General features: G+C 40.3%; 1 protein-coding gene across 1 annotated transcript in view; it reads left to right on the forward strand.

The window, feature by feature from the left end:
* The window catches only part of SEC24D (SEC24 homolog D, COPII component), a 117,936-nt gene that overhangs the window by 39,906 nt on the left and 64,741 nt on the right, over positions 1-13,289 (forward strand). Inside the window, 3 exon segments of the mRNA XM_075200336.1 lie at positions 9,412-9,459; positions 9,461-9,527; positions 9,530-9,550. Of these exon segments, the coding sequence (XP_075056437.1) occupies positions 9,412-9,459; positions 9,461-9,527; positions 9,530-9,550 (136 nt within the window).

Here is a 13,289-nt window from a genome sequence, read left to right on the forward strand (position 1 = left end):
ATGACACGCTAAAGTATGTCATTTTTTTAAAATTTGTTTAAATCCTGATTTTTCTCTGGAAACTCAAAGGCTGAGGGAACATATGTCTCATACCCTTTTACTGCTTTGGAATACATGGACGCAAATATATATCACCACTAGCATAAACATACTGTAGATGTAACTTATGTGCAAGAAAAGGACAGTTTTATCCAAATAGAAGATTATAATTGACCGTAATACAGAATAGCATGCCAAATAAAAAGAAGAAAACGCAGGCAAAATAAGGCATCATTTAAATATGTTAACTGACACTCATCATACACAGGTCAAATGTTTATTTGTTTGATGCATGCAGCTTTTCATTTTGGTAAATCTCCACCAGCAACCACATCTGAACAATTTTTTACCATTGCTTCTTTGCAACATGTCTCAAGTTCAATCTACTTGGATGGGAACCATTGGTATTTGTACAATTTCTATTTTTACCATGACTCATTGGGGACGATTCAATTTGGCGCAGGGTGTCTCTGGAATGTGTGCGGAGTCACCTCACACCGATATTATGGTTGGAATCTCCACTCATTTGGGTGTGAGGAAAAATGACTGGAGCCAACAAGGTGTGACCAGAATAGGAATGGATACTGGAAAACAGGTTACCAGGATGAGCTGAGAAGCAAGTAGTGCTGGATACCAGGATTTGGTGGATAGACAAAGATACAGGATACCGGGGAGGGCCTGATTAAAGGGTTAAGCCACCCTAGTCTAAAATGCTTGGCCCGCCCCCTCGCCTTCCACGCCAGGCTAATACGCTATAAGTATTAATGAATGCAATTTATCACTCATTTAATTTTCATTAAATTAGAACTGTATAGCAGAATGGAGGAATGAGCAAGCTGTACGGAGGGTGAAGGTGAAGGGGTTTGTCACGTCTGTTGCTGTCACCATCCTTGTCCTTGTCTCTCCTATTTGCTTATCCTCACCCACCCATGGATGACTGATAGTCTGCAACCTTTACCATGGGAATACATCAAGATTAAAAATCTTACTCCATTGTTCTTTCATGATTTCATTTTAATTTAGAGAACAACTATTCTCTTATATTTTAAAATGAATTTCAGGTTATACCTCTGTCTGTCACAATTTTTCACCCACAATAAATTTTGTTTGCCCACAAAACCTTGCGTCGTAGACTGCAACCTAGTCAGCCTATTGGATAATCAGGCCCTGATACCAGGATTAGTTGAGAAGCATATGAAGCTGGATACCAGGACCTGATGAGTAGACACGGATACAGAATACCAGAATTAGATAAGAAGCATATGACGATGGATACCAGGACCTGATGAATAGACACGGATACAGAATACCAGGATTAGATAAGAAGCATATCACAATGGATACCAGAACATGATGAATAGACACGGATACAGAATACCAGGATTAGATAAGAAGCATATGACGATGGATACCAGGACTTGATGAATAGACATGGATACAGGATACCTTGATACAATTATTCTAGCAGTTAAAGGTCACAGGATGCAAAGATCTGGCACGATTTTGCTAAAACAGGTACCTTAAATAGTTTGGAGAACGAGGGGGAATGCCAAGCATTTAGTTAATTGCTGAATAGAGAACATAATAAAAGATGCAAGTGCAGCCCCAAATTCAAGATGGTGGCCGCCATTGGACACTGGCGGACCTGTCAGCAGCGGTAGGAGGCTCGATGGAGGAGAGCAGGTCTGTGCACTGCACCCCGGTAAGTGGTGCTTGACAAAGAATTTGAATGCTGCTGTACATAGAAGGGGACATCTTAATTAGTGTCTGAAACCAACCAATTGATACACCAGGGTACCAATGCTTGCATTTAATTGGTCACATGGGCTGGCATTGGACTCAACTGGCCGCGTACGCAGCTGAGAACTTGTTAAATCGTTCTGTAACATTTTCTGATAAACAGTTTGTATACACAGGTTGGCAAATATGTCTTTGAACAACCACAGGTAATATTTCTGGGGTACACCATATCCAAATACAGATGCCAAATGGATCCTGAAAGGAATCCGCTGTACTGAATTGGTCACAATTCACTTCACTGTTCTAAAAGCTATGTAACAGTTTGGTGGTTCACAAACATTTACCGATAGTTTATTAGGCTTATTAATCCCTGCGTATGGTCATTTGCGATTGCCCCCAAAATCATGTTAGCCAGCATTTGCTATTATGTGTTTTGGAGCCTTGCTATTGAACTCATGAGTAAGTATGTGTAGATTCCATATATAGAATAATGTTCTTTTTAGTTTCTGAAGAAGACTTTTTCACAGCTCTGTGCTAAAACATATTTCTCTATTTACTTCAATACGTTACTTCTGGATAACATTGATTCCTCATAACTTGCAGTTGGGGACATTCTGTCTCCGCAAAATAAATACAGCAAGTTTCATCCATGCGGATAATAACCTTCAGTACCTTCCCTCTCTTTACTGTCACGAGCCACGGTGATCCACAGCTCGCTTCCTCCTTCAGCGGCCCGGCTGCGTCCTGGCAACAGCGGGACTTCATTTCTGGTTCCCCTCATCCCGACCGTCTCCATGATAACGGGACACTTTCTAATACAGCAGTGCGTCCTGGCAACGCTGACAGCCGGGCACGCGTGCAGATTAAGGAACAGCCTGCGTGCTAATTATGTATTTATTTATTAGGCAGCACCTGTAGATAGTTATAGGGCAGGACCCTGATTGGCTACCTTCTGTATTTAAGGCAGGGAGGGCTTAGCCTCCCTGCTGGTTATAGTGTTTCCAGTCCTGTGCTGTGTTGACCTGCTGTTGGATTCCTGTTTGACTGATCTATTGTTGTGACCCTTGCCTGTACCTTGGACCTTGCCTGCTTGCCTGTTGCCCTGACCTTTTGGCTTGTATTCTGGACTTCGCTGTTTCGCTTGTGACCCTGACCTCTGCTTGGATATTGATTTTCCTGTTTGCTTCGGACCCCTGACCTCAGCCTGCTACTGACTACCCAATCCAGTCTGGACTAGCACCCGCGGTTCTATCTGTGCTACGGCCATATTGGATGAGCTTTTACTACTCTGAGCCTAAGACCTGGGGACATCTGAGTACCTGTGAGCATATAAAGTTCTACGGGAAAGGCGGCTGCTAAAGGTGAAGATCTCTACACTACCTGTTTTAGAAGCTTATCTTTGTGGTCGTGAGCCCTAAAATTTACCAATTTAATTTCTTCCTTACTCATTGTCCATGATCCAAAAATTTAAAAGGTCATGCTCTCCTTCATTCATTTGATCTGTTGGACCAAGACGGCTTGTTGAAACCCTCCCATAGTATAGATTCTTCTGGCATATGACCATGTTATAGGTCTTTATTCATTCTGTCCATGCTATAGATTATTCTTGTATTCTAGTTATGCTTTCTATTCACACCTCTAAAATTCCTACTGGAAAAACCTTTGTAGATATTGGTCTATGCCCCAAACTCTTATTCTGTGCCCATAAATACAGGCCATACTAGTGTGCTAATAACCACATAATAGATTGAGAGAATATATTGGTGGCCTACTTTAAAGATGGATGTTAAAGCTTATGGGCCTGGTGCAGGGATGGATGCAAATTCTGAGTAACTTACTCTTAAAAGAGCACTAAAAGCAAGTATATATCTGCCCATATGCAGAGCTTTAATTTATCTCGAGTTGCATCAGCAACATATGCGCCTGGTTTACTATAAGTCTTTATCATCAGTGCGTCCTTGCACCTGCCATGTAGCAGGTGCAAAACATTCACCTCCATCCAGGCATATATATATATGTGTGTGTGTGTTTCTGCAGGTCTGCATGAGCCTCATTTGCATGAACAAGCCTTTAGTGTAGTTGACCTGTGTTTGCATGCCCCTTGCCTCTCCCACCCCGCCTCTCCAAGCACAGGTGGGGTGTAAGTGCCAGAAACACGCAAGTCTCCATTGGAGCATATGCATGCGCCCACTTCCTGGGCATGAGCAGAGCGATTTCACACAGGATACGCAATGTAAACTGGCATTAGTGGGAAAATCTGGGGGCCACAGCCTGTGGATTTCTTACTGAGAAGTACATTAACTGTTGTGCAGGTCCTTGATGTGAACAATCACTCATCAGGGTGACTCGCGTGAACCAGCATCATCAGCAGCAACATAGAGGGTCAGCAACTAAACACACAGTCTGTGTCCGTTAGAATTTGTATCCTCTTTTATTTTTCTTTGGAACAAAGGTGGCAAGAGTAAAAATAATTTATTTATGCTTGCCAATTATTTCATACATTGTTTGCATTGTAGTGCACACTTACAGTATACTGTGCATATTTTGTAACTTGAGTTCGATTAGAGTACAATTCATGCATCTAACATCTAACTCAAAGTCCACTGTTGATGTTTCTTATTAATATGTTAACCTCTGTAAGGATCTGGGTCAAGGCTATCTTACAAAAACAGTTGTAAAAATAGTTTCCAAGGACACTTTGCTGCAGAGCATTAAGCACATCAGCACAACACTGTATAAGTGGAACATGGAGCATCTCATCATGTTTGCTGGACTGGATTATAACATAAGTTTTTGCATTTTAAGTTCACTTCTTTAATAAATATAAAATGATCAAAATGTAGGAATTGCATTTAACATGCATAAAGTGAGGAATGTTTGTGAAGTTAGTTAGTACTGAAAAACAGGGATAATTCCAGGGTAGAAAATGTCCATTTACTAATCTTTAAAACCTGCAGTTGACCCTGGATATTAGGGATTGTTGGCAACAATGCAAGTACATGAACACAGTATTCATATTCAGCAACATGACAAATCTGTATTGATGGATTTGCTTCTTTGTAAATATGTTGTACTGGATATTATCTTGGAGATCATATTCATGCACACACACAGGGTCTTTAGTTTTCTCTGCCTGACTTGGCTTTGTTAATCAAGACCTCTTTCATTGTTAGCTGAAGCATGCCTCTGACTAACCAACCTGATATGGCCAACTATTGGGCCACAAAGCAGATTACTGTTAATGTGGCTATTAGAAAATCTCTTTCTTCATTTCATCCTCGCTGAACACCAAGAAGGTTTTATGTGCCTACAGTACTCTCAATTTTAGATGAGAAACCAGGTGTTATTCATGCAACTCTCGTTTCCTTTTTGCAGTGTTATCTGAGTGGAATCTTGGGTAACAGTATGACTTTTAGGGGTTGTATACTTCACCTGCTTTATTTATCTAATGTTAAAGCAGTTTGTAAGGGTTTGGGATAGAGGACAATAAATGCCATAATCAGTGGCTTATCCGAATATGAGCCATCTTTTGCAATTACCATGATTGTATAACATGTCATGCATTGAAACATAGTGTTGGGGAAAAGTAAAGTGCAGTTGATCCATCTAGTCCAGTGATGGGAAACCTGATACTCTTCAGGGACCGCATGGGACCGCATCTAGCCTTCAACTGGACTGAGCATTACCCTTATTCTCTATAATAAGTTAAAATAATACTTTTAATAAAAAACAATACACCTATCTGTAATAACATATCATCAAGCATTTTAAACAAGTGTTACAAGCTATAACAAACAAACCTGACAAAAGCGCTTCGGGCCGCAGGTGGACACTTGGATGAGCCTGTTGCCCATTACTGATCTAGTTTGACAATTTTACTCTTTAATTACTCATTAATTATCCTTAGAATAGTCTGTGTTTATCCCATGCATGTTTCCAATACATCAGGTGAAGTGAACATCTGTAATTTATGCTGGCAACTGTGTGTTTTTAATCTGCAATCCCACTTCTAGGATGTAATGTATTTCATGATAAGTCTGACAATCTATTCTAAATAGTAAGCATGTATTGAGATAATTTTTCTATCACTGCTAAAGCAGCTAGTGGAACAAATAACTGCATGATTTGCTTAGCAACTATCAGCAGCAGCAGCAGGTCCAGGAAAAAGTGAGGCATTTGTATTTCAGTTATACCTAGCGATGTGGGGGTCTACTCTCCTTACAAAGAGGTCATCCCCTTGTGTTATCTTGCAGCAGCCACAGCCTGATGAGCTATGGCTGGTGACAAGTACATTTGTTACAGAGAACAAAGATGTACACAAGTGAAGGCTTATCCTTATGCATGTCACTGTGAGTGCTTTTAGGTTACACTAACTTAGAAACAAGATAAGCTTCCACAGTTTTTCACTGGTCTTAAAATGCTTAACGGCTGACATTCTTCCTCCCTTAAACTCTTAACTCTATTTAACTAATCCTAAATAATTACACAAAAACGTAGGTGTGGCGAAATAAAAAAAATGTATTTAGAAGATATGGTGGTGGAGAAAAGAGAGCAGTCAGCACGACATCCGCCCGGCAAACCAGGATGCCCCATCATTTTCCATGGGACATCCGCAAACGGGACAACCCAACACACCCCGGGTGCACATATTTGCCTTAAATGGGGCAGCCGCCCCGGACACTACAGAACCCGCCCCCTTCTGGGCTAATGGAAGCAACCACAAGCCGACCCGGCTAGGCAGTACTTGGACCGAGACTATAGCTAATTCCATCGAAGAGAGGCGGGTTAAGTGTGCCCGCTACCATAATGTGCCCTCACCACTGTCCGTTGACTGCACTGCGTTTCCGTGACTGCATTTTCCATCACTGCCTTGACTGTGATATCCACCAGGCCCGCTCACATACCGTGGCCGGAATCAAAAACTGTAGATAACTGACTGCATACCTACGGTCCCTAACGACATTCAACAAACAGGGAGGGTGGGTGGGGGGACGTCCAGAAGCCAAGAGGCTGCTTAATCTCCGCCCATCTAATATATCACTTCTGACAATCTCTCCTCAGTGACATCAGATGTGTGTACTCCCTTAGTCAAATTATTAACCCCAGAGTACCACTACAGTTAACAGATCCAGCCTTAGATTTAATATCCCTCAAGCTTAGATTCAGCCCTCAGTTCCTATATTTCAGAAGGGGAATTTATCCCTTTATTTGTATATTGCAACCAGATGTGATTTATATTGTAAAATGTGATAGGATCATGCTGACATTGCGGTTTTATTGAAATGTTATGAGTCACGTACAGTGGATGCATTTTTTGCATGATATAAATTGGTATTTATGGAACCAATGCAAAGAAAAGAGTTGATGTTGCCCAAAGCAACCAATCAGATTGATTTTTAATTGATTGTTTTCTATACTGTACTAGAAATGACAGTTAGAATCTGATTGGTGGGTATGAACTTTTTTCTTTTGCACTCAGATGACATTTGAGGTATCCACCAGAACCCAGGAAAATAACATCTTTGAACTGGATTGTACTTAGGATATACCCAGGTGGAATCATCATTTCATGATCATTGGGGGTCATTTACAGTGCTAAAAAACTGTAGCAGCCAGCACATTTCTTTTATGTACAAATGCACAATTGTTAACATATCACACAAAAATAGATCAATTCCCCCAAACTTTGCTGTAATTCATTTAACCTTTACCTTTTCTTTACATATTTATACATTTATGTATTATAACTGCTTCAGAGTGTTTTTACACCGCCAGAGCATTTCATGGCGTCCTCATAGATAAAACACTCATATGTGACATGGACACATTATTACCTAATGAAAACTGTATGTCAGTACATGACCTTGTTCTAGCTTCTGACACCAGCATAACTCGCAGAATTCAATTCGTCCTTTAGCATTGGTTGTGAATTGACTATTCTCTCCATCTCCCTCTCTCTCTTCTCTCTCTCTTCTCTCTCTCTTCTCTCTCTCTCCTCTCTCTCTCTCTTCTCTCTCTTCTCTCTCTCTCTCTTCTCTCTCTCTCTCTTCTCTCTCTCTTCTCTCTCTCTCTCTCTCTCTCTCTCTCTTCTCTCTCTCTTCTCTCTCTCTCTCTTCTCTCTCTCTCTCTTCTCTCTCTCTCTCTCTTCTCTCTCTCTCTCTCTTCTCTCTCTCTCTCTCTTCTCTCACCTCTCTCTTCTCTTCTCTCTCTCTTCTCTTCTCTCTCTCTCTCTTCTCTCTCTTCTCTCTCTTCTCTCTCTCTCTCTCTTCTCTCTCTTCTCTCTCTTCTCTCTCTTCTCTCTCTTCTCTCTTCTCTCTCTTCTCTCTCTTCTCTCTTCTCTCTCTTCTCTCTCTCTCTCTCTTCTCTCTCTCTCTCTCTTCTCTCTCTCTCTCTTCTCTCTCTCTCTCGTTGTAAGTAGTCCTTACAAGGTAAATAAAGCTATGTGGGTTGCAGGACTGCGTAATAGTCTGACATGCCTTGGAATTTGATTGTGATACAACGTATGCTGACATCCTTGGTTTTAGAGTGACACCTAGCGACACATGTTAGAATAGTAGTGGTATTTGCTTTTGAAACTTGAAAATGTAAAGCTTAAAGGCATTTTGTTTTGCCATAGAGAGCATGGTGATAATTAAATTTTATGTGTGCATGCTGGCTGGCTGGCTGTTGTAAGCTATTTTACAGTTACTAAACTTCAGAGAAAAGCAAACTCCAAAGCAGGAACACATTCTCTGGAGGAGTGTTTTTTTGAAAATAACTTTGCACACACAAATGTTTAATCAGGGCAAAAAGTGAACGCTTTGTGCTCGCTTCTGAAATTTACAGAGACTGTGCTTAAATCATTTAAAGTCATTTTGACACAGCTGTTTTGAAAATGTGAGCGTGTGGCTTACTTTTTCCTTATTTGCCGTCAAACTATTTAAAATATATGCAACTTTCCAAATTTACCCAACCAGCAAAAATGATGGTGATTCTTCTGCTTCTGAAGTTCTGATTCATCCAGAATATGACGTACATTGCACTAACTAAACACTAAGCTGTTCCTGACTGTCAAGTGATGGAAAGAAAACGTTATAAGTTCCAACACATATAGAATACTCACACACAACAAATGGCAGGCTTTCTCTAATAGAAACTCTGCAGTCCCTTCCCCCTGACAGAGCCGAGACTCTGACTGATCACACTGACATCTATTTAAACACACCACTAATCAGTCTGCTATCAGAAGGGAAGCCCAAAAGAACCAAAATGGGGCCTAATAGATGTAGCCGGCCCTCACTCTCCATTCATAACCCCAGGAACCCTTTACCATCTTTTACCAGAGGCCAAAAGTCCTTAGCAAGCCGTTTAAAACAGATTAACAGTTCGCTGGGGTTTCCAGAACATATAGGAGAGAAACCTGGGACAGATTTACATGCCCTGTTCCAGTGTTGTTGTCACAATATTTAAATGGTCCATGAACAGGCATGTATTTGACCAGTCTTGCGCTTGAGATTGCAGTGGTAAATGATACATTTTAAAATTAAGTAAAAATAAAACTTGTAATTTGCTTTCAATTTCAGGTGAATGAGTTGTTTTATTTGGTAAAACATATGTGGGTAATTAACTAGATTGTATTCATATGTTTTCTAGGCTCCTCTTTATCTTGTGAACCATGGGGAAACTGGACCAATTCGCTGTAAACCGATGTAAAGCTTATATGTGCCCATTCATGCTTTTCACTGAGGGAGGAAGACGATACCAGTGTGGATTTGCAATTGTGTCAACGATGGTAAATCTATTTTTTTAGTGCTTTCTCTGATTTTATAATGTATTATTATTATTACTACTGTCTATTTGTAAGGTACCACAGTGCTCTGCAGCACTGAGCAGTGAAGAAAACATACATAAAACAGGGATTTACACAATAAAAAAATAAGTGTAGAAATGAAAACAAAGAGTAAGGCGGGCTTACTGCCAAGTGGAAAAAATGCATAACTGTGACAAGATGAGTGATTATAACTAAGACTGGAGACTGGGACAGCGGTGAAGTTTTTTACATGGGAGCAGGGTATCCTTTGGTAAGGAGGTGGGTTTTCAGAGGACGTTTAAAGTCATGAGGCTAGGGGAGGACACTAATCAGGAGTGGTAAAGAATTCTATTGGTGGATATCAATGAGTGGTGTATAAAGTAGTAGTGTTATTGATTTGGGAGCCTGTGTATGGATTTGCAAAGTGATGCTGCAGATGGATTGGGTACGTGAATACGATACTGACAACCCCGACAGCACACACCCCGACATAATAACACTGATGGTGTCTTCCCCGACGGACTGTTCAGAACGATTGCTTGGAATGCACACGTCAAAGGATTCCAATCAATGAAGATGCCGGGCGCCTAGAATGACGTAATTTTGATGGCCGACTGTATTTTTGGTGTTGTTAAGGTGTTAATTTAAGGAGGCGCCGGCTGTACAATCTACAAGCCTCTGTAAAGCATATTGCAGATTCGGCGCCTCCTTAAATGAACACTTTAACAGTACCAATAATACAGGTGGGCATCAAAGTTGCGTCATTCTAGGCGTTCGGCATCTTCATTGATCAGAATCCTTTGAAGTGTGTTTTCCAAACAGTCGGTCTGAATAGTTTGTTGGTGAAGACATCATCAGTGTTATCATGTCGGGGTATGTGTTGTCGGATTTGTCAGCGTCGAATGAAGACTACCACCGCTGCAGATATGGATCAGCTAAAGATGAAGGTCAGTCTTGCCGCAGCTTGTAGGACAAATGTAAGTGGGGACAAATGATTGAGGTGACTGCTAGATAGAATGTAGTATGGGGAATGACCCTAAGGGGCCACTTCAATTCGGCAGCGTTATTCTAGAATAACGCGGTCTGCGCACTATTACCATTAGTACGGTAAAAGTGTGCAATATTACTGTCCGGTAATTTTAATGCTGATTTTTGCTCGCACCTCTCTGGGCGTGAGTAAACCGGGTTAAAATTATCGTATTAAAGGTAATAGTACTAACACCGCGTTAATCCTATACTACCGTGGCCGAAATGTATCTGCCCCTTAGACTGCTCTAAGTAGATCTCACTTTGCAAGTACAGAGAATGGAGATGTGATGTTGTAGATAAAAAGGTTGAAGAGGTGAGATATATATTTGAGGAGAGGGAGCAAAGAAGTTATGAGTGAAGGTTGTGGTGTGAAACTATGAGTGCAGAGACTTTGTGTTCGGTTACGAGAGAAGAATGTACTGAGGTGGACTGTGTAGTGCAGGAAAAGGTTAAGGTGGCAAAGAAGTGTCAGTGATTAGGAGACTGCTGGGTATTACAACTTTAAGAAACACTGGAGGTCATTTACAAGTGCACTAGATATGCACAGCAAAACACCTTGATTTTACGCTGATGCTTCTCAGTAGTCCACATAGCTGCATGCCTACTCTTGAAGAAGTGTGTCTAGGTGTGCCTAGAAATATATTTTCTGCAGGAACATAAGAGCAGAGAAGTTAATTTGCATTCCCATCTCTAATAAAACATGTACATTGCACTGCATAAATAAAAGAAATAAGTTTAATAAATGGGCAATATGCCTCTTCCACCCGAATCGTTAATATACTTCAGTACTAGACAGCTTGATTTGGTTTCCACTATAGTAGGGAGATCTGGAGCATGTGGTCACCATGTGATAATAAAATTTAGCTCCATGCTACTAGATGCTAGCAGTCCCGTGCTGAAAAGGTCTGTGACTTCGGGGTACATTTACTAAAATGCGAGTTTGAAAAAGTGGCGAAGTTGCCTATAGCAACCAATCAGATTCTAGCTTTCATTCATTTAGTACATTCTACAAAATGACAGCTAGAATCTGATTGGTTGCTATAGGCAACATCTCCACTTCTTCAAACAAGCAGTTTAGTAAATATTCCCCTTCTTCTTTCTTGATCCATTGTAGTGCAGATGAAAATCGGAAACAAAACCCCCAATAAATCCCATAAATAAATTACCTACTTTCCACTATGCATGCACAGGGGAAGTAACTGCTTTCAGCACCAGCCAGTCACAAGAATGTTTTACCATGGCCCTTGTGATGCTGGTGAAGAGAGTCCCGGAGAATCCCAGATCATTTTGTGTTGGTTGCTCATGGTCTACATATCTTTTTTTATTGGGATTTTCCATTGTTTTTTTTCCATTTGGACTATGACAGATCAAGAAAGAAGAAAAGAAGATTTTATTTTCTCTTTGGACGATGACAGACCAATTAATATAGAGGCACCATTCCTGCTCTCACTAGTTTGGGGCTAGTTTTCACTATAGTATGGGAACCCCACAATCGTGATATTGAATGCAGCCTAGGCTGGGGCTGGTTGAGCAGTTGGGGGAGGCAGGCTACTTGTTTTTTAATTGTTTAATTATTTAAACAATTATTTAAATATTTACTTATTTTTACAAAGTGCTTTGTGCATATTTTATTTTAATAAAAGTATAGGCTGAAATTCTCTGAGCCGGTGCAGAATTCAAGTAATTTTGCAGAGGGCGAATGCCCCAGAAAGTATGCTCCTTCTTTACAATAAACTCTCTGCTCAACAGTTGGCCTGTACAACAAAATCTAAAAATAATATTCCAAACAATCAAAGCTATATACTGTAAATAAATACATATATACATAAAAAAAGGTTTCCATACATTGATATTTAACATTCTATTTGCATTTGCAGTGCAAGCTACTTTTCTCTGTTATTTGCCGTTGTCGGCAATAAGTTGGCTGATTGCAGTGTCTTTCAATGTATGAAATGACAATAATTTTAAAAACTTTAGGGCTTGTAAGCAAAAGGTTATTTGCATGAGGGGAAAGGCACATTAACGCATTAAATGACTCAACAAAGCCACAGATAAGCTAAGGTGACCTTTTCTGTTGTCAAAGGCCATCTCTAGAACTTCCAGCAAAGATTTTTTTTCCATGCACTATGTAATTACTTGAATTTACGTACACACATTACCTTGTTTATAATCGTAACATGATACGTGTGTATGAGCATGGGGCGCAGATTAGTTTATTATTTCCCCTTGGTGCTTTAGTATACTTTTAAGAAATTTGCAAGAGGAGTGCGAAATCCTATGAGAGATGTTACTTGATTTGTTTGGACTTATAAAAGTGCTTTAGAATTCTTGCAGGAAAAAAGGCAGCCAGTGAAAATAAATGTAGTACAACTCTGTAAACTAAATTTGTACAAAACAGAGTTAAACAGTGCTTGCTAGGGATGGGAGTCATCCATGGTCACTGGGTTAGGGGCTTTGACTAGCCCTGAGAAATAATGCTTTTATTTGCTCAACTGCTTATCCCATTTCAAAAACCTATGAAGTAGACTTTTATGTATAAAATTCAAAATATTTTCAATGATAACAACCAGTTGCCATAGTGATTCTTTGTAGAGATGGTCACTGACCCCCGTGTTTTGGTTTTGGATTCGGTTTGGATCTGGATTACCGTCGTGTTTTGGTTTTGGTTTTGGTTTTGCAAAACCGCCATTGA

This window comes from Mixophyes fleayi, chromosome 1 (assembly GCF_038048845.1).
Source record: "Mixophyes fleayi isolate aMixFle1 chromosome 1, aMixFle1.hap1, whole genome shotgun sequence".
Classification (NCBI taxonomy): Eukaryota; Metazoa; Chordata; class Amphibia; order Anura; family Limnodynastidae; genus Mixophyes; species Mixophyes fleayi.